The sequence below is a fragment of the Strigops habroptila genome, assembly GCF_004027225.2.
Source record: "Strigops habroptila isolate Jane chromosome 13 unlocalized genomic scaffold, bStrHab1.2.pri S16, whole genome shotgun sequence".
NCBI classification, from domain to species: Eukaryota; Metazoa; Chordata; class Aves; order Psittaciformes; family Psittacidae; genus Strigops; species Strigops habroptila.
In genome coordinates, this window is record NW_022651054.1 from 5250045 (window position 1) to 5272410 (window position 22366).

Consider the following 22366-nt stretch of genomic DNA (forward strand, 5'->3'; position numbering starts at 1 on the left):
CTTCCCCTTCCTCAATTAAAAAAACCCTAAAATAATTTTTTTTTGGTGCTAAATGAGATTATGTCTGAAATAAATCAAAAATTGGTTAACGTGAAAACAGGGATCAGTTTGCTGTGCTTCTGAGTTTGCTTCGTGTTAAATGGTAAATATGCTTTGAATATGGTATATGTCCCAGAAATGCAGGGATAGGACATTCCTGGCAATTCCCTTGAGATAAATCAGATAAGCCAAAATGCAAGATTTTTTACTTTTGTGTTCCTAGTTGGAAAAAAATACTGGGAGATTGATTTTACTTGACAGCCTATAAAGCTTGAGGAACTTTCCAGAAGCGTGATACTTGGTTTTTATAATGTCAGTGTGCTTGCTTTGTGTATTTTTTAGTTGTACTCCTGTTAAAGTGAAAACGGAACCAAACGAGGATTCTGGTATGTTCAACATTTTGCCCTTATTTTCTGAAAATTGTCAGGTTCTGTTCAGAAGGCTGAAGTTAAGCAAATATAGGAAGCTTTAAGAAAAAAGCAGCAAAGAGCCATCCTTTGTGAGAAGGAAAAACTTTTCTTCCCTTAAAACTGTCCACTTTTCAGTTGGAGTTTTATCAAGTATTGAGCCTTGGCCAAATGTTTCCATTTCTAGAAGGGGGAGATCTGTAAAATCTTGTGAACTAAAACAATTTATCTTTGTAAATAGTTTAGTTTTAAGTGGAGAAGAAGAAAATCATAAGCTTTATTTTGTTCTAATTCAAGATTACTTTGTCTCTAATGGGGAGATAAAAACTTGGTTTATTTGTTAATATTACTAAACATTGAAAATTACAGAATTTCCTTTTTCTAGCTAAAATGGAAATGAACAGGTAAATAAGAGATAGCAAAACAGGTTATTTATTCTTAAACAAAGCCCAAGCATTCCTAAATTTCCTGCAGGTAAGACTTGATCCTGCAGGCACTGTCATCCACAGTGGAGCAATGCTCAAGTGTCTGCTTTGAGGTAAAGGCGTGAATAATCCCATTAAAGCCAATGAGACACAGGTGTGCTTAGAGATAAGCTGGTGACTTTTCCTTTTGTTGGGTCGAGCTATAGTGCTCAGCATTTTGTATAGGAACGAAGTTTTTATATTTAGTCCATTTCTTTGCTGGAGTTCTTTGTGCTTCACAACTTTAAACTTGTGGTTTGGGAACCCTTCATGGTTAACATTTAGTTCAACGCAGAGTTAACTGGAGCTTTTTGTCAAGTCAGTCCCAGACTCTTTCCAGTGCTGCTTTCTAGGCATTTTAAGTAATTCTCCTTTTGTCGGAATGTTTTGAAAGCTTTTTAGGGAATGCTGTGAAGGCTTATGGAGGGGATGTTTCCCTTGAAGGAAGCCAAGAGCAGTTGAGCACTTTTGGTGTTGCTCCATCAGCAGCACAGTTTGATGCAGAATGTATTCCAACTTGGCTGTGCAGAGGAGTGAGCAGGAGTAGGTCTACAAGTATGTTAGCGCAAGTGATAAAATATATTTGATTACAGATAGCATTTGCAAGGATGCCTACTTTGTAGGGAAGTATTTAATCCTGAATCCCTTCTGACAGTGACCAAACTGAAACATAATAAACCAGCAGGTCACTTTGTCACCATTGTTTTATCTCAACAGTTGTGTGGTGTCTCAGAACCCGATCTTTATTTTTCTTTTCTTTTTTTGAATAGAGACCAGCTAGGATCTTGGTGGGTGTTTTGTTTGTTTTTTAAGAATCTGGTTGTTACTAGTTTCCATATTTGATTCCTGTGTTGCTTCTACAGGAATTTCTCTGGAAATGTCAACAGTAACAGTGAAGGAGGAATCAGACGATCCTGATTACTATCAATATAATATTCCAGGTAACGATACTAGCTTTCAAATGTGTTTATCTCATGAAAGTGTTGATTGCTTAACTATTGCTTTCTCTGTGCCTCTCTTTTTATTTATTCTTGGTCATTAAACATGCAGTTACTTTGTTAGGATCCAACATTTCCATGCTGGCTATCATTTAAGCTATTCTGAAGAATACCAAAAAAGCTGAAGTATAAGAGCATATCCATATGTGTGTGCTTGCTCTGAAGAAGCTCCAGGAGTCTATTGAACTGCTTGTGGATTTTCAGTAACCTCTTTAAATAGGAAATAAACCGTAATAACAATGCTGTGTAGAGCACTGATTGAATCTTGTATTTATTCTTAAAATTTCGGTAACTTTCATAGTGTTTTCTTGAATGAATGGAATGACCAATATGTGTTACAATTATTGAAAGGTTTATTTATCTAGGCAAAGCATAACAACATTCCTGAGGCCCATGACTGGGGGCTCTGCGTATGCTTTAAGGTGTCTCTTAGTTGCTTTGCTTCATCTGTACATACCCAGTTAATACTGTATGGTAACCTCAAGTAGGAGTGGGAAAAAAATCATTATTTCTGTAGGTTGACATGAACACTAATTAAGAAGTCGTGATTATAAATGTCAATATAAAATAACTAGAACCCTAAGTTTATTATTTCAGCCTATTTGCAGTTGTCATTAGGTTAATTAAGCAATGCAAAGGAACACAGGCAAGCTGCCACGCATCTCTGAAGGATAGCTGCATGTTCAGCAGTGAAGTGCAAAACTGCACATCCTTTCATTTTGTAATATTCTGTATTATTGAGATAACGTTTTTGTGCATGTTTAGACACAAAGATTCTTGAAACTATTTCCTAATGTGCTTTGATAACTAACTACAGGACTGTAGAATCAGTATTCTCATACTGGCACATCTCAAGTAGTGTACAAGCACTGTTCAGGGAGATCTTCATACAGCACAGCAAAATGTCACCACTCAAGTTCAGAAACAGAAGGTGAATTCTCTGGCATTAAGATTATCTTCTCTTCTTGTCTAGGCTCAGGGGATGGGGGTGTTTACAGGCATGACACAAGGTAGTAAAAATAGGTATCTTTTTGGAGACAACCTAAACGTTGTTCCTTCCAAAGCCAAGTCCTGTCATCTTTTTGCTTTTCAGCCTCTTGTGGCTTTCTGTTTCATGCATAAAAACAATGTCAGAGTTTGGCCAATAGCCCAAAGTGTAATCCAATGCCATTTGAAAAGAGTCTGTCCTGAAATCACTTCCTTACAAAATAGTGACCGCTCGTACTGCAGCATGTTTGTCTGAGCTAAAAAAATCCCATTTATACAACATACTTCCATAGTGAAGTCTTAAGCAATGAGAATTTGGGGGGGAGGAGGGGTATTTCTCTTGTCTTTTGCAGAACTCTAAATTTAAATCTGCTCATTGGTGAATCTCTTTCAAATAAAATGCTGCTCTCTTGCTAACTCCCCCTTTCTTCCTCCCAGTGTAGTCCTCCAAACTTGCATTTAAAAATGAGACGAAACTGAGTGTATTGGTAAAAGTAATGGGGCGCTGTGAGCTAAAAAGAGATGTTATGTCAAGTCAAGCTGCCTTCGCTGGAGTAAAGCAGCTTCCGCTTCATTTCTTCAAGTTGCTACCACTCAGATTCAAACTAAAGGTTGTACAGCTATAAATTCAAGAGCAAAGAGGGGTTTGTGTGTGCACAATGGTGCTGTGCAGAGAAGTGAACGTTAGAAAAGTACAGTTATCCTTGGAAATGACGCAAGTCTGCCCAAGCATTGACATTGTAGAGACGTGCTACAAAATAGAGAAAATGGCTAGGGTCATAGTTCTTACTAAAAATACCCTCCAGCAATAGCTGTGCTTATCGATTTATGAGAAGAAACAACTTAACTGTTAGAGAGCAGCAATCTGCTTGGGGCTTCCAGGACAAAATGATCTACTGATGAAATTTCACAGTTATTGTTTTTCTCTGAGCGTTTGCTTCCTCTCACAAATCTGAAATGCTGACCAAAGTACTCTCTGCCTGGGTGGCACACAGAATTCTCCTGTTAATCAAACAGGGGGAAAATTATACCTGTAGGTGGACGTTCTTTTAAGCTCTTATTATCTCATAGTAGGTTGCACCATTCAGATGTCGCCATGAGTTAATACTGAATTACTAAGTTTAGAAATGTTTTAGTAGTACACAATAAGAAGACTGAGAAATAGGGACTTTAGCCATCAAAAACTTTATGTGGGTGTTTTGACAGAGTATTAGGGCAGTTTTCCACTAGTGGGCACTACCACTAGTAGTGCCAGTGGGTGGTTTTTTCTATCCTGGGCAAATGTGAAGGTCACTGCAGCGTTAAATACTTTGTCTGACACCAAAGACAGCCTGTTCTAGAAGAAAGGCCCAGATTTTGACTGTTGACTACATGAGGAAAAGGACTGAGCAGAGATCTGCAGGACTAAATAATGGATACTAGAGCATTCCAGCTATCACAGTTAATACTCCTGCATATACCTTATCTGTAAGTACCAGTTATAGCTTTTATGGAAAGAAACATTAGTTAAAATGCTGTTTCTTAGATTAGTTTTTGAAATGTGTTTTAGTCCTTGAACTGTGGTTTGTACTCTTAGATTAAGCATATTACTATGCTGTAGGAATAGATCTGTTTCCATGGCTGTTGCAGAGGGATAGCATTGATGTGTTTTGCCATAGTTCCAGACCAGCTGGGTGTCTTCAAGGCCTGATCCCAAAGCCAAGTACAGGGCATGTGTTCTGTACTGGTTAATGCAAGTACATCCTCGTGCCTATAAATCCTCCTGGCTTGTCTACCAGCTTCCGTGCAGTCAGGGGGCTGTTCAGCTGATGCATAAATGGATTGGACAGTTACAGATACGAATTTTGGCTTCTTATTAAAAGGCTGTCCATAAGACCCAGGCTATCTTGGAAGAGTTTTGATGGAAAAAAAATGAGGTCAAAATACCAGTGCCAGAAGGAGAACAGCTCTGAATCAATTAACAGAATAGAATTAAGAGCTATATTTATTTCTCCCCACACACACACACACTTTACAAAGTAGCAGGAATACATTAAGAAAATGTCTTGGGGATATGTACCACCTTCAATCCTCTTCATCAGCACAGAGTAAAGGAAGGCTTTTTGAAGACAGAGCCCAAATAGAACTGAGTAATATGCTGACTAAGGACCAAACATTTCCTGAAAGAGGCATGTTATCCTGTGAGTTTTGTGGATGCAAGTCTTCAATTACCACTGATGCCTTGAAGTTAAATCCAAGAGAACAGGAAGCGGAAGGAAAAGGCTGTAAGCAGTGCGTCCTGTGAATTGGCTGGTTCAGTTTATAAACCACAGTCTAATCAGCTGGCTGATTTAGCTTATAAACAATTTAGAAGTGAGTAAAAACTGCCTAACATCTCTTTAAGACACCATGTGGTTGAACCGTGCACTTGGTTTTGGAATTTCTGGAAATGTTAGTGAGGCAGTTAAAATCTAGGACATTCATCCAAAACCAAATGAGATTGGAAATATCTTCTGCTGGGAAAAAAGCCCAGAATGGGAATGTAAACTGTGTTTTTATTCTCTCTCTGGAACGTTGAGTGTCATGAATGTCTTTTAGTATGTCTCTAACAACAAAATACTTCTCCTTTAGAGATCTCCCAGAATACTAGAAGTACTATCCATTTTAATGGGTCTAAAACTGTAAAGCTAGTCTGGCAGTACTCTAACCACCATAGTGTAAAACTCAGCATGTAGATACTATCTTAAAACTAAAAAATTCCAGAGAATATATCAAGATGACAAGAAAGCACAATGTTGTGCTTCTTAAAGGTGTTCTGATATTACCTGGTGATTACATATTGTTCATAATGTTACCATCTGTGTAGCCAAAAACAAAGACCCAAAAAGTGAGCATTGCTAATCCATGAGATTATAAACCCAGATTCCTTCTGCCGAGTGGCACAGGTTTGGCTGTGTGGACATAGTCCATTAGAAACTGAGGCTGAGAGATTGGAACTCAATGTAAGTAAATGGTTTGTGGTGGGTAAGCAGAAGGAATAGCTGAGACTGTCAAGGGAATGGCATCTTCTCTTGTTTTTAAGGGAATTGTTAGAATTTGGAAAATGACATGTTTGTAACAGGCATTTCAGAAGTTTACGATTTCTGGGAATGACTATCTTTTACAAAGGTTTCACTGCAGTGCAGAATCCCAGCCCAGCTGCAGGATTTAGGTGCAGTGGTCTGTTCGGTATTTATGTGCTCATGAATGACCAAGTTTTAGTGTGAGTGTTACAGACTTTCTTGGTGTGTGTGTTGTGTGGTGAAGTTGGCTGTTAGCAGAAGTGTGTACTGGGTACTTTTACTGATGCAAGGGGATATTGCTTAGCTCTGCCTACCGATCTTAAGTTCAAACTCCAAGATGTAACCATACTGCAAGATTTTACTTCTAGTGTGTCCTGTGGTTTTAGTAATTAAATCTCCTTCCTTTGTGTCCATCCTACCTACTGCAGTGGAATTAAGTTCTTCTTTCTTGAGTTTTTATCTTTTTTTTTTCTCTCTCTTTTTTTTTTTTTTTGGTGACTTACTCATACTTTTATTCCTAGATGGAACTTCTTTTGATCTGGTTACCACTGTAATTGGTTTTTGCTTTTCTTAATTATGTGATGTATGTGTATCTGCCTGTTATGTGCGTGAATGCAGTGAAGTGGAAATGTATCTGCTTTTGTTAATATCTCCCAGTGGTAGGAATATCAGAGTTCTTTTAAATTGAATTTTCTAGACTTTACTAAATGAAGGTAGCAGACTATATTCGTTTACACTATTTAATTTCTGAAACAATTTTTTCATACTGGTTTTTCCTCTGTCAAAGCTTCATAACGTGAAAAAAAAAAAATTCAAGTTTCATCAAATAATTCATGTGGATCACTTTCAAAAAAATCTGATGGATTTACTATATGTACTGTAGTTTTCTTGACATTAAAGAGGAAGATGTTGAATTCTCTGTGCTTAATCCCAAGGGCTGCAAGCCTCGTAAGTGTATCCTTAACTAGAGAAACCTTTAAGTTTGAATGTGTCAGAGACTCCTATTTTTCCTTTATTTGTGTCACAGCACGTATTAGGCATGAAGATAATACAATATAGAGAATACTGCAGAATACGTAGGTAAACCAACCCTGGCAGGATTTCAGAATTAAGGAATAGATACAAAAATATGTGTTTATAAGATACGTGCTTATAATGGAATGCATGTTTCTGTGTGTCAACGTGTTATGAATTATAATAGTAGCATGTTCAGAAGAGTTCGTAGGAAATGACATACCCAGCTGGCTGCATACACTGAACATGCTTATTTAAATAAAAGCAAACTGAGTCCACAGGGATGTTTTCCAGCACACTCAGGTATGCTCTTTCTATTCCACTGCCCATAAACTATTGCAGGTCACCACTATTTGGATAAGAATTTCTTCTCGTGCAGTCTAGAGCACCACCAGTGCCTCTGCCTTCTGCCCTGCTCCTTTTCCTCCTCCTGCTTTTCCCCATCTTTGGACTATGGTCTTACCTGTGCCCGTACCACTCTTCCTGGAGCAATGTTTTGAACCAAATCAGGTTGCTTCTCTGAATTGAACAGACAGATAGGACAAAAATCCAGGCACCCCTCAGCAAGGAAAAAGGGGCAGGACCAGATTAAAGCAGCACTTACTGAAAGAAATGAATGGAACCTATTCTAGTATAGGTTACTCACTTGAAATCCTGTTAATTCAAAATCCCTTTGAAATCTGAGTAATCAAATTAGGCAGGACTATCTCAAACCAGTATTATTGTAACCACCTAATAGTCCTGATTTCTTTAATCCCTAAATGCTCATTTTCTTGAATAACTCATAGTATTGTGTATGTCTTCAGTTGGTTGAAATCCTTATGAAGTCTGATTGTGACAGTGTTTTCTTGGTTACTGTGCATATGAAATGGAGTGTAAAATATTTCACTTGCCTTATTAGTTAACAGTAGCTTTTCTATTGTGAAGCTATTCATTGCTGATACACTTACAAATCGACCTCTGAAGAGCTGTAATTTCTGGGGATCTACATGATCTGCAGATTGCTTTTGCAAATGAACACAGAAATTATCTGATTTACAGAGAACAAACTTGTCCCTTCAGTTCCAGCTAGTCCTAATATGACATTCCCATGTGCCACACACAGGTTAGTTTTATATACCTGTGCTATTTTTGTGGTGTAGAATGATCCTCTGCTCAGTGTGAAGCTATTTGTGCTGTAAGCCATTCACTCTTTCAGTGTAACTTCAGGAGTGCCACATCATTAAGCAGTAGGATTTTAGGGGTGTTAATTTAATCTTTTAAGTGTTGTTTGCATGCTGCTTTCTGCAACAGCCTCTTTAAAGCAGTTGGTATATAGCCTTCAAAAGAGCTACTGTGATGAAAAGCAAACAGCCTTGAAGTGTCTGAAATGATTTTAACCTCTCTGGATTTGTCTATTTAATGTAGGTAGAAATTTTAGAGTCAAAAAGGACTCCCTAGGAGTACAAATTTTTACAAACAGGATAAAGATTTAGCTGATTAAAAATCATTGGGAAAGGGCAGAACCATCAACATTTCATTTTCTAAATAAGTTTATTAACACCAAAAAAAATTGAAAACCTGCTGTGCTGCATGAGTTTCTGACTGTTCAGTAGTCAAGAAATGCACACCCCTGCCATTACCTCCTCAAGATGTTTATTTTGTTGAACTGTATAAGTAAGGATTTATAGACTTTTAATATTTCACACAGTCTTTCCAAAGTTCAACATTACAGAAAGTATGAAACAAGTATGTGATATATTCAGAGTTATTTGGCAAATTCCTCTATGGACTGGAAAAGTGTGTTTGATGTGAGATGTTCTCTTTGTTCCCAAGCAGGCCCTTCCGAAACATCAGAGATGGATGAAAAAATTGCTCTTGCAAAAAGTTATACAGGTAGATCTTTTAATTGTATTTTTCTCACATCTATATTGGAAATTGAATGTGTGAATTTCACTTTCCAGGGCTTTCCTTCCTCTATTTGAAGTAAGAGTTAGGGTATTGGAACTTAAACTTCAACAGAAAGGAAATTTAAGTTGCCTTAATTTTCAGGTGTCCCAGTAAAGAGACATACAGAAAGGGAATCTCATGTCTTTCCTTTTTAAATTGGAAAAGGAACATCAGGTCAATCAGTCTAAAGTATTAGTAATTTGTGTGGAATGATATGTTTATCAAGAAATTCAGCCAGTTTCATAATTGATTAGAAGGTTTAATAAACCTCTGCTTATGTATTATGAATACAGCTTGATCATTTCATTCAACTGTGTGTGAGGTGAACAGGCACATGGAGAAAAAAGTACATGGAAAGTCTGTATTTAGTGGAAGGAGTTCCTTGCTGAATCTGAACAGTAGCTTAAATAAATTTTCCTCCAAATTGTGCATTTATTTTAGCTTCTTACAGTTTGCATAAAAAATACTAGTTTGCCCGTTTGCAAACACTAGAAAATACTAATTTGTATTTCAGCCTATGAATGTCTTTATGAAGTCAGAGTGCTCCTGCTCTTAAAAAGTTTTAAGATTCAGAAATTGAGCCTTCTCTATTTTATTCATGTGGACATTATAGTTCTGGATTTTTTGCTTATGAAAATCCTTACTTTCAGTAGTCGATGTTAAAAGTTCCTTTTCTATTTTTATTATGGTATGTTTTCTACTTTATATTTGTCTAAAGGAAGCCACCAGGGTTCCGATTGCAGAGAAGGAACAGATGTGGAAATACCAGTAGAAGGTTAGAGATACAAAATGTTTTTTCATGAGAATAAAGTAACATCATTGGATGCTTTTTTACAGAAATATTTGAAAAGATGGCACCTTAAAGTTGTACATCCCCAAATATTCTCTTCCCCATTCCACAAGGTTGGCTTTGGGGTTTTTTGTTTTGTTTTGCTTTTAACCTCTGAAATCATGCCACTCTGCAGCTTACTATAAACAAGTTGTGATGGGAGTTGTCATTCTTTTAAATCATAAATTGTGAGGTGCTTGTCACCCAGCATTTAATGTTTTGACGTGATGTTAAAAGGACATCATTCTGTAGTTAGTTTCATTCTAAGCACCTGACTTTCAAACCTGAGTCATGAGTATTTAAGGCCAAGTTATGCTAGCAGCAATACTCATTCTTGCAAATCCCATTAGTTTTGCTTTGAAGGTAAATATCACCATAGTTAAGGGTACCATTACATGAAATTTAAAAGCATTTCTCTTGCTGACTGCACTGCGAACTCGACTTATTTGAGAAAAAATAATCTAGGTACTTTGTTTTTCTAAGCACAATGCCATTGAGCTTTATGCCTGACTGTGAAGAGAGCCTGAGGAAAGGGAGGTGTCTTACGAAATGGCCAAGACGCTGGACTTTGATTTGATTTTGACTATGTAGAACTTTACAGCTACAGATTCTGAGTGTCAGAATATAGTTTTGTTACACACCCCTTTCTCAAATCTGTTTTTCTTTGCAAGTTTCTGTAAGAGATGTGCTGAAAGTTGCACTGGTTTTGCTGAATAGAATAAACCTGTTGTTCATGAAGGTTAGTATTTATGAAAAAGTCTATAGGCAGTGACTAAAAATTGCAGGTAACAGTCTAACTTAAATTTCATTTGTTGTTTAAATAGGCATACAGCATAGAAAGTCTTGTCTGGGTTCTGTAAAATGAAATTATTTGTTGCTGATCCTCACAAAAATGAGTGAGAAAGGAAAATCAATGACAGTGTTTGGATTTTATGAAGTCTTTGGTGTATATCATAGAATAGTAAGGGCTGGAAAGGACCTTAAGATCATCTAGTTCCAAACCCACCCCCCCCCACCATGGGCAGGGATGCCTCACCCTAGACCACGTCTCCCATCCTTCTAACTGTTATTAAAGAAGCACATATAATAAGCATTTAAAGTTCCTCCAAAAGTTTGCCTGAAAGCTGCAGCCTGTGATGCAGAAGATTTGCAGAGATGATTTTCTGCAAAGGAAAACAATAGAGGGATTTATGAACATATCTTTTGGTGTATATCACTGGGGGTTTTCACTGTTTTTCCCCTCCAGTAACCTTGACAAGATGGTGAAAAAAGAAGTGGCAAAACTAACGAGTGCCTGGAATCCCCCAGATTAGTGGTCACTGATGAAGGTGTCTGAGATCTCAGTGACATCGAATGAGTGGGGAGCATGGTGTGACTGAAATTCAGCAATCAGGTTATGTGCATCAAAATAAATTGGTTTAAACTGAATGAAATCACATTTAAGAAACTGGAGGCAATGCCAATGAATGGCAACATTTAGAACTGTGAAGGCAGCTGCTGCTTAAGAGCAGCAAAAAAATACCTAGTGATGATAATACTTCGTTTAAAAAACAAACACCTCGCTTTAGTGTTTAAACCAGTTGGTTTAGTATGACTTCAGAAGAAATGTCCCATCTGGGAGTTTTCTTCCAGAACTTTGTTGCCATCTGCTTTGATATAATTACACATTTCTCTTAATTATGACTATTTCTCAGGGATTTCTTACTGGACTAGATGGACCATTTCATAGAAATGAAAATTTCATTTGCCAGTCTTTGTGGCTGTTCCTGAATTTCCAGAAGTTGTATTTCTTCAGGTGTTTTTTTTATACTTTACTGATGCTCTCAAAAATGGTTCTAAGTAATCAGTTGATGTGATAGTCATTTTTATGACCATACTTTCTGTTCATATCTACTAAAAGACCATTGCTTCCTAATTCTTTCCTTTTGTTGTGCTTCTCATTTGCTAGTTATCTACCCTGTACTCACTCTGAGTTAGATCAAAACATCACACTGTGTTTTCCATGAACTAGATGTTATATTAGACATAGTGCAAATATACTCCAGTTATATTTGTAGATACTGCTGAATCTCTAATATATACAACATCATGTATAAGAGCCTTTGAAACAGAGATTCCTTCAGACTTGCCCCCAAAGCGGTATCGTACTTCCAGCTTACAGAGATCTGAAAGAAGATTTTCTTCAAAATGCACAAACACAGCATCACTCTGCCAGGGTAATTTAAACATATACCTTCATACACTGCTACTTAGTTGTGAAATAGTTTCCAGTACAATTAGCTTCATTTTTTCAAACTTTACTACTGTTAAGTGCAAATTGCTCTTTCTCCCACGGAGCATTGATAGGCCTAATCTTATTTATTACGTTGGTGCAGACCACCCCAATGAACACATTGTGATCATGAATTTCCCTCTCATTTTTCACTGTTGGCCTTGCAGCCTGTTATGGAAATCATTATAGTGCAACAATTACTCATTACGATAAATGGAAGAGAAATATATCATCTGTAACGGCATGCAGCCTTTGTTTATATTTTCAGTAATCCTTGATAACAAAGAGAAAAATATTTATAATCATATTAATCCTATTAAGCCAAGAATAAGGAATTTCCTACTGTCGTTAACACCAACTCTGCATTGCTGCACACACAATTTAGCAAGTATTTACCCTTGTCTAGAATTGCTTAAATGCTTGTGGTAGGATATCTTTGCTCCTGGTTTTGTTGCATGCTGTGAATGCCAGGGGCTTCTTTGACAAGTGCTAGTTTAAATACAAAATCATGGAGGGTTTGGTTAAAAATCTTTTCTGTGTCCATCATTCAGTCGTCCTGGTTTTTCCCCCCTTCAGATTCCTCCCAGCATGTCCCTTCAGAAACAAGTGAGGATCCTGAGGTCGAGGTCACCATTGAAGGTTAGTTCTCCAGTTCATTGATTTCAGTCCATTGAGTATTTTTATGTCCAAAAAATGTTTTAAAATGCCTACATTACTTGGCACTGTATAAACAGGATTATGTGCCAGTGTTGACTGCAGTTTGGATCGTGCAATGCTTGGTAAACTTATCCAGTCCAGAAGTTTTATAAAACCACAGTATACTGAAGCATATTGGACTTACTGGGCTGGTTTTGAAATGCGTGACAGAGATTTGCATCTTGCACATACATTTCAAGCACTGGTAATGAAGACTACTCATTATTTAACATCCATTAATTTAGATTTTAAAAAGATGTTACAGCATTCATTCTGAAGAACATGTTGCTTTATAAGCACACTGTGCTTATGCAAAATTTCTAGTTAACACTAGCTTTTGGGAAGAATTGTACCAAACTAGAAATGGTGTTACAAGTGGTGTAAGAGAAGCTTCAATTTATTTGTCTAATATTGATAAATATAAGATAAACCCCTTTATCCTTACTACCTCCCTTTCTCATCTAAATAGCACTAAAGCCACTAACCAGTGTCCATGTTGTTTTCATGCTAGGATGTTGGTTGAAAGTCAGCTGTATTTCTTGTGTTTGTGAATTACATGTCCTGTAACTGCTTTAAAACACTTCTGAGATTGGCTTTTGCAATGCTTGCTTCTGGAATGGGTAAGATTAAGACCGACAAATTAGCAATTTAGAAATTAGGCAATGCATTTTAGGACAAAGTTGACACTTTGGCATTACTTTCACCTTTTTGTAATTCAGCAGTAAACTAATTCTTAAATTATTTTACTCTCAACAGAAAAGGTGGTAAGAGAACAGTCATGAAGTGCTGTGTATATGTAAAGGCTTTTACCACAAAAGTAAAAATGCTCTGAAAAGGTTTTCTCTAACAGAATATGATACAACTGCATGGGTGCAAGAGATGTCAATATGTAATACTATTTGTCCTAAGCGAACTATATCCTATGACCTGGGCAGATGTTATTCTATATGTGAAATTAATTTTCTTTATCTGCTTTAACCATTTCTTTTCTCTAAGGTTGCAGGTGTTGGTAATTGGACAGTCTTAAAAACTCATTAACTGGTAGGGAAGTTCGTGTTTTGGATTGGGAAGTGACTGGCTAAGTAGCAGCTCACTGAAAAATACCTGGGGTTTGCAGTTTTCCCCCCTCTGTCTATATGTGATTGAGGTAGGGTTGACCTGTTAAATAAATTTTAGTTATCTCCATCAGTTTTTTACATTGGATTGAAACCAGTTTTAACATATTTGAGCTCTTCAAGATAAAACCTGGCTACTGTCAAGACTTAATAATGGAAGGATACTTCCAACTAGGTAAAAAACTTAGTCTCTGTCTACATAATTTATTTACTGATGTTGTTTGCTGTTGTGTGGTCATTTTATGATCATGAGATGTCCAGTCGTGTTTCAGAACACCATATTGTCTTTCCTTGGATGTACAGAAGCAGCTTTGCTTTTTGCTATTCTATGCTTTGTGCTGGCTCTCTTAGTCAAGTTGTTCCTACTCAGTCCAGTAGCTTCCTAAAATTACTCAGATGAGTAATTCATTGCAAAGTTTGATGCCCTGATAAAGTACAGTTCATTACTTGCATTAGAGCTCTGAAATTCAAAGCAGTTCCAACATTGCACATGAGTTCTCTGGACATTAAAACAATGATATTTTTATGTTTGTTTAAGATGATGATGACTACTTGCCCCCTAACAAGAGACCGAAGAACACTGAGTCACCTAATGAAGCTGCCAATACTGGGAGAAGAAAAGTGAGAGAGTTCAATTTTGGTAAGATAAGAATTAAAGATTTTTTTGTCTCTCTATTTTATGAAAAGACAATTTTTTTTTTATGTTTATTAGACAATTTCATACTGCAGGAGTGAGACACACCAGTGCCAATACTCATTTAAGACCCCAAGGTTCTTTGCAGATATATTGCAGTAGTATCATCATCATCCTCGGCTACCTCTGTTGTTTCTCATTGTTCAAAGTAACCATCTAAACAGGCACCGCAAGTAATTTAATAAAATAAAAATAAGTCTTTATTTTTGTCTGCTGATTTCTTGGACAAAAAGATAAGACTGAATTCACTAGTGCACTGAATCAAGACATACCAGAGGTCAGGAACCTGCCTCTCTGCTCTTTAATACATGCTGTGAACAAGATGTGCTGAGGGAGCCAGATTTGGGAAGCTAATCAAATGACTCTGGTATGGCAAGTAGCCTGCCTTGATCCCTGTGGACACACACAAAGTTGGGGTCTTTCTGGTAGTGTTCTTTCATGATAGCTTTTCTAAAGTTCTCACTGCAGAAATGCATCCACACACCATAGTTATTCTGGTTAAAGACATTTCCCATGGGATTTGTTGCAGCATATACCTCTCCTTTTTTTTATTTGTTTCTTGTTTTGTTTGGTTTTCTGGCAGATAGCCCATGAATCTGTGTACTTCTGCAAGGTTCTGCACAATGAGGGACATGTCCTTTTGGCACAGTGTTTGAGATGTTTATTAGGAATGCTGGGATTTGACTTCAGTTGAAAAATCCCCATGGAACTTTCTGACATCTGTTTTGTGTGAAACATGTTATTTCATGCTAAATTCATGAAAAATACATGAAATGAAAACATTGTTCAGAGCTCTATTCTCTAATGATCATTACTAGTAATAGGCAATTCCACATATAGCATTAGTTAGTTTTGGTTGGGTCAGAAGAACATAATGGCAACATTAGTAGAGAAGCTTGAGCAGTTAATACTGCAGAAGCTTTTGCAAGACTATTTTCCCTTAGTAGGAAACAGCATCTAAGCTTGGCAGGCCAGCTTGAAGGGAATAAACAGTGAAGTGGAGAGCAAAGAGAGACATGGAGTGCAAAGGTAATTATTATTAAGATGATAAAAATTTGTGTTGAGCTTGCAACGTTGAGACTCCAGTTAAAGAACATCTCACAACTTACCCGCTCCCTGTTACTTCTCAGTTGATGTAGATAACCTCTCTGGGCTGTTCTCAGGAAAACTTTGCTCTTAGCCACCTGCTGTGCTGTCAGATCACAGTTGTTTTGTAGTTCACAGGATTTTCAGACATCCTGAACTTCCTAAATTGTATTGAGGTTATTGCCCCTCATCACTGTTGGAGTTCACCTACAGAAAGTGGTATTTCCTAATGGTGTTGAAAGTTCTGGTTAAAACAAAATGAATTTGAGAAGCTATGGAGAAACAGACTTCATTTGCTGTAAAGTAAAAAAAGAGCAACTGTTGGTAATTGCAGTGTTGCTGTTTGGACATTTCATAAGACTCCACACATTTGTCTAATGAAGTCTAGTATTGGATAATTAGACAGGAGAAAGGAGGTGTTTAATTCTGTCATGAATAGCTGTAAAATGACAAAGGCACATGCATCCAGAAGACTAAAAAAGAAGGTATGGAGGCTTGAGAGATAAATCTGTCTCATCTGATAAGGACTTGCAGTATTTTACATAACATTGATGAGATCTAGATGTTCGATAGCTGTGAGTTGGAGACACTTCCTGTATGTCTTGGTTGAGTCAGAGATCAGGTACCCCACGTGGCCTCAGAAACTGTGAAAAATGTGCAGTGCTCTTTGTTTCGTGGAAACAGGAGAACAAAGTGGAAAACTAAATTATTGTAACCAAGGGGAGGAATGAAAAGTGTCTGGTGAAATGCTTGATAGAAATTCATCATCTTTGGGAGGGGATTTCCAAAATATTTCTGAACCAACTATTTAAGGTTAAAAATATCTTTGCTGAAAGGAACTGACTTTGTCAGTAAAAATCTCTTCCCACAATGGTTTTTGCTTTCTTAGACATTTTATTGAAAGCTCGGAAGCTTTGTTGTGTCTTGCAGTTATAGAATCATAGAATCATAGAATGGTTTGGGTTGGAAAGGGCCTTAAGGTCATCTAGTTCCAAACCCCCTGCCATGGGCAGGGACACCTCACCCTAGACCATGTTGCTCAAGGCTCTGTCCAACCTGGCCTTGAACACTGCCAGGGATGGAGCATTTACCACTTCTTTGGGCAACCTGTGCCAGTGCCTCACCACCCTCACAGTAAGGAACTTCCTTATATCCAACCTGAACTTCCCCTGTTTAAGTTTGAACCCGTTACCCCTACACCCCTATCACTACAGTCCCTAATGAAGAATCCCTCTCCAGCGTCCTTGTAGCCCCCTTCAGATACTGGAAGCTGCTATGAGGTCTCCACGCAGCTTCTCTTCTCCAGGCTGAACAGCCCCAACTTTTTCAGCCTGTCTTTGTACAGGAAGTGCTTCAGCCCCCGATCATCCTCATGGCCTCCTCTGGACTTGCTCCAGCAGCTCCATGTCCTTCTTACATTGAGGACACCAGAACTGCACACAGTACTCCAGGTGGGGTCCCATGAGAGCAGAATAGAAGGGCAGGATCACCTCCTTCGACCTGCTGGTCACGCTGCTTTTGATGCAGCCCAGCACATGGGTGGTTTCTGGGCTGCAAGCACACATTGAAGTCATGTTCAGTTTCTCATCGACCAGCACCCCCAAGTTGTTCTCCATAGGGCTGCTCTGAGTCGCTTCTCCACCCAACCTGTCGTGTCATACCATTTTAGTGGAAAAAAAGTCCCCTTAGCTGTTGTCTCACGGTGACAGTGATGGCAAGTGTGCATAGTTTTTCCCCATTTTGACACACCACTGAACACAGGTTTTGCCAGCTGCAGCATGCTTAGAATTGCTGTATGTTTTCCATTTTATTTCCCCCACAGAGTACTGTATGGCATATTGATGGTAATGGGAATGTGCTTAGTACCTGAGCATCATTTCGTGTGTGCTGTACAGTTGTCCCTACTGTAGTGAATGTTATCAGGAGCATGTCCCCAGGGAATACAGAATGGGGTAAATTGAAGAGACTGTGGACAGCCTAGGGAAGTTTTCAGGATTGTTATTTAATGCAGATGGTGTTTCCCATGTACCGGAAGGTGTATATATAGGAATTGAAGGAAGCCACGACTTCATCTTGGTGCTTGTGGGAAAACTGAATTGCTTTGCAGAGTGGTTACCAAAACAGAGTATCAGCTTAGCTTTGGGGTAGGTCTTCAACTTTGCTATGTGAACACAGTGTGACAAAAGAATGTCTTTACAGTAATTGGTCTGAATCCAAGGAGTTAATAATGCTGAGAATCCGATCTAAATCATGCCAGTTACTTGATAACTCCTCTGAGTATTGAAATTTCCCTGTAGTCTACCTTGACAATTTACTCATGAAATACAAAAGTAGCTAAAACCCCCCCAAACTAGTGTGCTGATCAAAACGTGATTCAGTTTATGATTTTTTTTAATAGCATTTTTCTATGTGTCCACCATTTCAAATAAACATGCCTGTGTTGTGATATATTTGATTTTTAATCCCTGTAGTGTTGCCATTAGAAGGGAGAGCAGCATGGAAGTAGTAGCTTGAAAAGAGCCACATGGAATATTTGGCCAGTGATTGTGGGGTTTGGTAATTGAGAAAAATGAAGCCTTGACAACTTAATGGCTCATGTAGGAACACTCTTGTGAGCATGCTAACAAGCAGAGGGAGACCAGGCTGTGTGGGAGCAGCTTCTCCTAAAACTGCAGCAACAACTATTCAGAACAGTATTATTTATATACTTTTATATGGTTGCTTTGTAATATGGTATGACATGCTTTTGGCAGTGCTCCCTCTGACGAAAACCAGCCTGACATTTCATAGAATCAACTAGGTTGGAACAGACCTTTAAGATCATCAAGTCCAACCGTTCCCCCAGCACTGCCAAGGCCACCACTAACCCATGTCACTAGGGGCCTCATCTACACGGTTTGTGAACACTTCCAGCGACGGTGACTCCACCACTGCCCTGGGCAGCCTGTTCCAATGCCTGATCAAAAGGTAGAGGAGATGGTTTGCTGAGTTTGCCTTGGAGTTTGATGAACTGAAGGGATCTCAACTCTGTGACAGGTTACAATCTATCATCACACAAGTGCCCTTCAAAACCCTTGACCCCGGGCTGTCCATGTGTGTTCGCCAGCTCTGTTCAGTAAAGCGGGGTTTCCGCTTTAGGCCACTAAATTCTGACTCATATTTTCCAGACTCTTACTGGTAAAGCTGGTGTTAATCCATGTTCAAATCCATTGGTCAACAGAACATGCTGTCAGAGGTTGTGCTGCAATCAGGAAGAGCTTCATCTGGCTATGCATCTGTAGTCAAAGAAAGGGGAAATATCACAAGGTTGAAATGACACAGGAATAGAAAATATTGAGCTCAAGATGTTTTTATAAGCTAAGAAGCCGTGCACTGCAGAATAGCAGTAAAAAAGGGTGGCAGAAGCAATTAAAGCGATTTATCTACAAGGATGTTATTTCAAAATATAACCAGATGAATTGATGTAGGTGATATGCCAGGTGACTAGAATGAAGAGTTTATGTGTGGATGCAAGGCAGCATGCCAAATCACCCTTTCCCCTCTAAACAAGGTCTTATCCTTAACCACATCTGAAGCATGCTGTCCTGTTTCATGATATCCATGAAATTACATTAGAAAAACATAAGCTTAAACATGGAAACCAAAGATGTCTGTGTTGGTCTGAGAATGAATATTTAAACCCCTTTCGATACGGACTTGAAATTCAATTCTCTGTGTTGTCTGATATAAGAATTTTTCGACAACTGGAAGCGTAACAGCTTGAATTGCAGAATTTTTTTGACATCTGTAGTTAGTTAGATTCAAGTGTTTGGTGTAAGAAATAAGGTGTAAGTACACTCGCTTATTAACTCATTCTTCAAAGGCCAGCGAGCATCTGGTACCATCTACAAAAGAGTTGTGGCACTTTCCTAAAAGCATTGAGGCAGTACAGAAGGCTCTGAAAACATGTGCTCTCTGTCACAGGCAGAAAATTAGATGTTAAAATTCTCTTGTTTAATCCAGCTTTCCATGGAACACGCGATTGGATTTGGATAGCTTCTGCTTTGCAGCCTGTAACTGCTTTCAGAAATAGGATTTATGGGGATGTTTTGCAACATCAGGACTTAGAGAAATACTGGATTAAGGTAGAGGATGGCATAATGCCTCCTGACCCAGACAGTTGTACAGATTTGCGCCAAAACAACTTCATGTACTGTCTCTAAGCTTTATCAAGCTTCACTAATTAGGCTTTTCAGCACCCAGATTTAGATAATTATCAACAGCAGCTGCAAGCTGGCTTTACCCTGGCAGTAGTGAGAGCTGCTGACCGAGCTTTCAAAGAGAAACCATTTTTGGAAGTTACTTTAGCCTGGTTTGTGGGGTTTTTTTAGACTTGATTTCACATCTGCAGAGGTTTAGGAATTAATCTTGAAGATTTTATTCTATGCTTTTTCTTTCTGAATGTATCCATATAATTTAAGGTATAGCCTATAGTATACTCATAGAATCACAGAATGGTTTGGGTTAGAAGCTCACTGAGTTCCAACCTTCCACTAGAGCAGGTTGCTCCAAGCCCCTGTGTCCAACCTGGCCTTGGACACTGCCAGGGGTGGAGCAGCCACAGCTTCTCTGGGCACCCTGTGCCAGCACCTCAGCACCCTCACAGGCACCTGTGTGCAAGTGAGTAGTAAAAGCACACTGCTTATTTCAGTTGGCAGTAACATAGATTTTACAGGAGATTCTCAGTTTGGTTTGTAGTCTGACATGTCCTCTTCTTTTCCTTGCAGAGAAATGGAATGCACGAATTACAGAGTTGAGAAAGCAAGTTGAAGAACTGTTTGAGAAAAAATATGGTATGTGTTACACTCCTTTCCAAGCAATTGCTTCTACTCCTTTGACACCTAGATCACATGCGTCTTTTGTTGGTTCAGGAATGCGCCGGTACTGACAGCACCAAAGGGTTAAATATTGTCAGAAGACTTAAATCTGGGGAAAGAAGCTTTTTCAATGAGCAGAGTAATTTCAAAATTGGCATCTAAGTGAGAAATTTTATTTTATCTTTCAGTTGTGCTGGGTTTCCTGGAGCTCCAGCATGCTCATGTCTTGGGCACCCACATTTGAGAGAGCTGCCCTTTTTTTTGTATTTACACCAAGTTCTTCAGTGAAATGATCTTTTAAAATGGCTCTGGGGAGAGATTACTACTGATTGACTTTTCTCTCTGGTTATGATTGATCTGCAGTGAAGCAACAATCATATGTTAATGGATCTTGGAGAGAAAAACAAGCACACGTCTTAGACTTTGGAATTTGTCTGTAGATGCTGCACTTAGATGTATTTTGTGTCCGCATATCACAGCCTAAAACTGTATCATCAAAACTTTCAAAACAAATAGTGGTGCTCCTCTGCTGTGAAAAGTGGAATTGCTTTCAGAATGGACTTTGTGATTTGGAGTTACTACATGTTTTGGGTGTGACTAGCATCTGATATGTAAACAGCCCACTGAAAGCAACTCACAACAAGTAAAAACAGCTTAGAATCTGATTGACAGTATTTTAATTGCTCCTTTGAGCATCATTCTGGGTAAATTGCTTTAATTTGGGTTTTGGTGTTCACACATAACCAGCCTGAAAATCTCCTGTGGAGTCTGTTGAATACAGAGCTATTCCTGACTTTCCATAACAGGCCATATGGTCTTACATTATCCCCTTTTTCCCCGTAGATGACAACATTTCATTGATTCGCAAACCAATTCCATATCAGATTCTTTCTATCTGTATGGACATGCAATTTCTCATTTACTGAAATGAGTTATGGACATCCAGCATTCCTAGAATGCTGCTCAGATTTGATGGCTTCTGTAGCTCCAGTTCTAGCAGTGTCAGTCACTGTCATCCATTGCAAGTGACATGTCTGAAAATAGATTTAGTTTTGTGTTTAGATGTAAACTAAATGGGATTACTTTTTAGTGTGGCTCACAAATATAGTCTAATTTATGAAAACGAAAGCTATATTCAAGAGGATTTATATTCTAAAACATGTAAGGTTCCAAATCTAAGAGGCCTCACTGCAATGCTGGTCATGTTCTTAGGCTGTCTGAAGAGTATTTGCTAACACATTTACTGATTGAAGAGAAATAAAGATTTTCACTTGTAAAAACGTAGTCGCTTACTTAAACAAACAGGATTTTTGTTACTCTGAAGCTGTTCTTACTTGATGCTGTGTAGTGATCTAGATGTCCTTGATCTTTTTTCCTGTGGCTGTGGTTCACAAACTATCGTTTCCATCTGAGGCTTGTCTGCTGAACTTGTTATGCTTCTCACCACTTGACACAACAGCCTCCAGGGCTGAAAATAACATTTTTTCCCCATTTTTTGGAAGAGGAATATGACTGCAATAAAAATCTAATCTAATGAAGGACTGGTGTGATACACTGATACACAACAGCTCTTTCAGTGATTGTTTTGCGGCTCCTTTGGCACTGGTTTGAACAGGGTTTCTTCAGTCTATTTGCTAAGAGTCATCTTCAGGTTCATGTCCATCTCTGTATGTATGGATACTCTCTCCAGTTTTGGCCGTCTTATATTTGGCAGTTGAAACTAAGTCTAGTTGAAACACAGTTCTTAGAGTCTTTACAGACCTCTTAGAGTATTATCAGAATATAAGACTTAGATGCATGCAGTATTTTCAAAGCTTCCCTGTTTTGTGATAAACATGCCTAGGAACTGTTCTGCTTCCAAGTGGTTGAAAGAGTACGTTACTCAAATGCCTTTAAAACCCAAAGTGTCTTATTGCTTTTAAGAATTTGTGAGTTAATG

General features: G+C 38.3%; 1 protein-coding gene across 9 annotated transcripts in view; it reads left to right on the forward strand.

Annotated features, from left to right (window-relative positions):
* Positions 1-22366, forward strand: part of GTF2I (general transcription factor IIi) — a 74269-nt gene that overhangs the window by 26872 nt on the left and 25031 nt on the right. For 6 of the 9 annotated variants that reach the window (XR_004389870.1, XM_030472310.1, XM_030472313.1 and 3 more), the window contains exons 8-14: positions 382-425; positions 1774-1851; positions 8766-8825; positions 9598-9654; positions 12557-12619; positions 14330-14431; positions 20338-20403. Coding sequence is in view for 8 of the 9 variants with exons in the window: in XM_030472310.1 (XP_030328170.1) it covers positions 382-425; positions 1774-1851; positions 8766-8825; positions 9598-9654; positions 12557-12619; positions 14330-14431; positions 20338-20403 (470 nt within the window). In the remaining variant the exon portion in view is untranslated. Of the gene's footprint in view, positions 1-381; positions 426-1773; positions 1852-8765; positions 8826-9597; positions 9660-12556; positions 12620-14329; positions 14432-20337; positions 20404-22366 lie in introns of those variants that run through there. The other 3 variants (XM_030472309.1, XM_030472316.1, XM_030472315.1) reach the window with 3 other exon arrangements.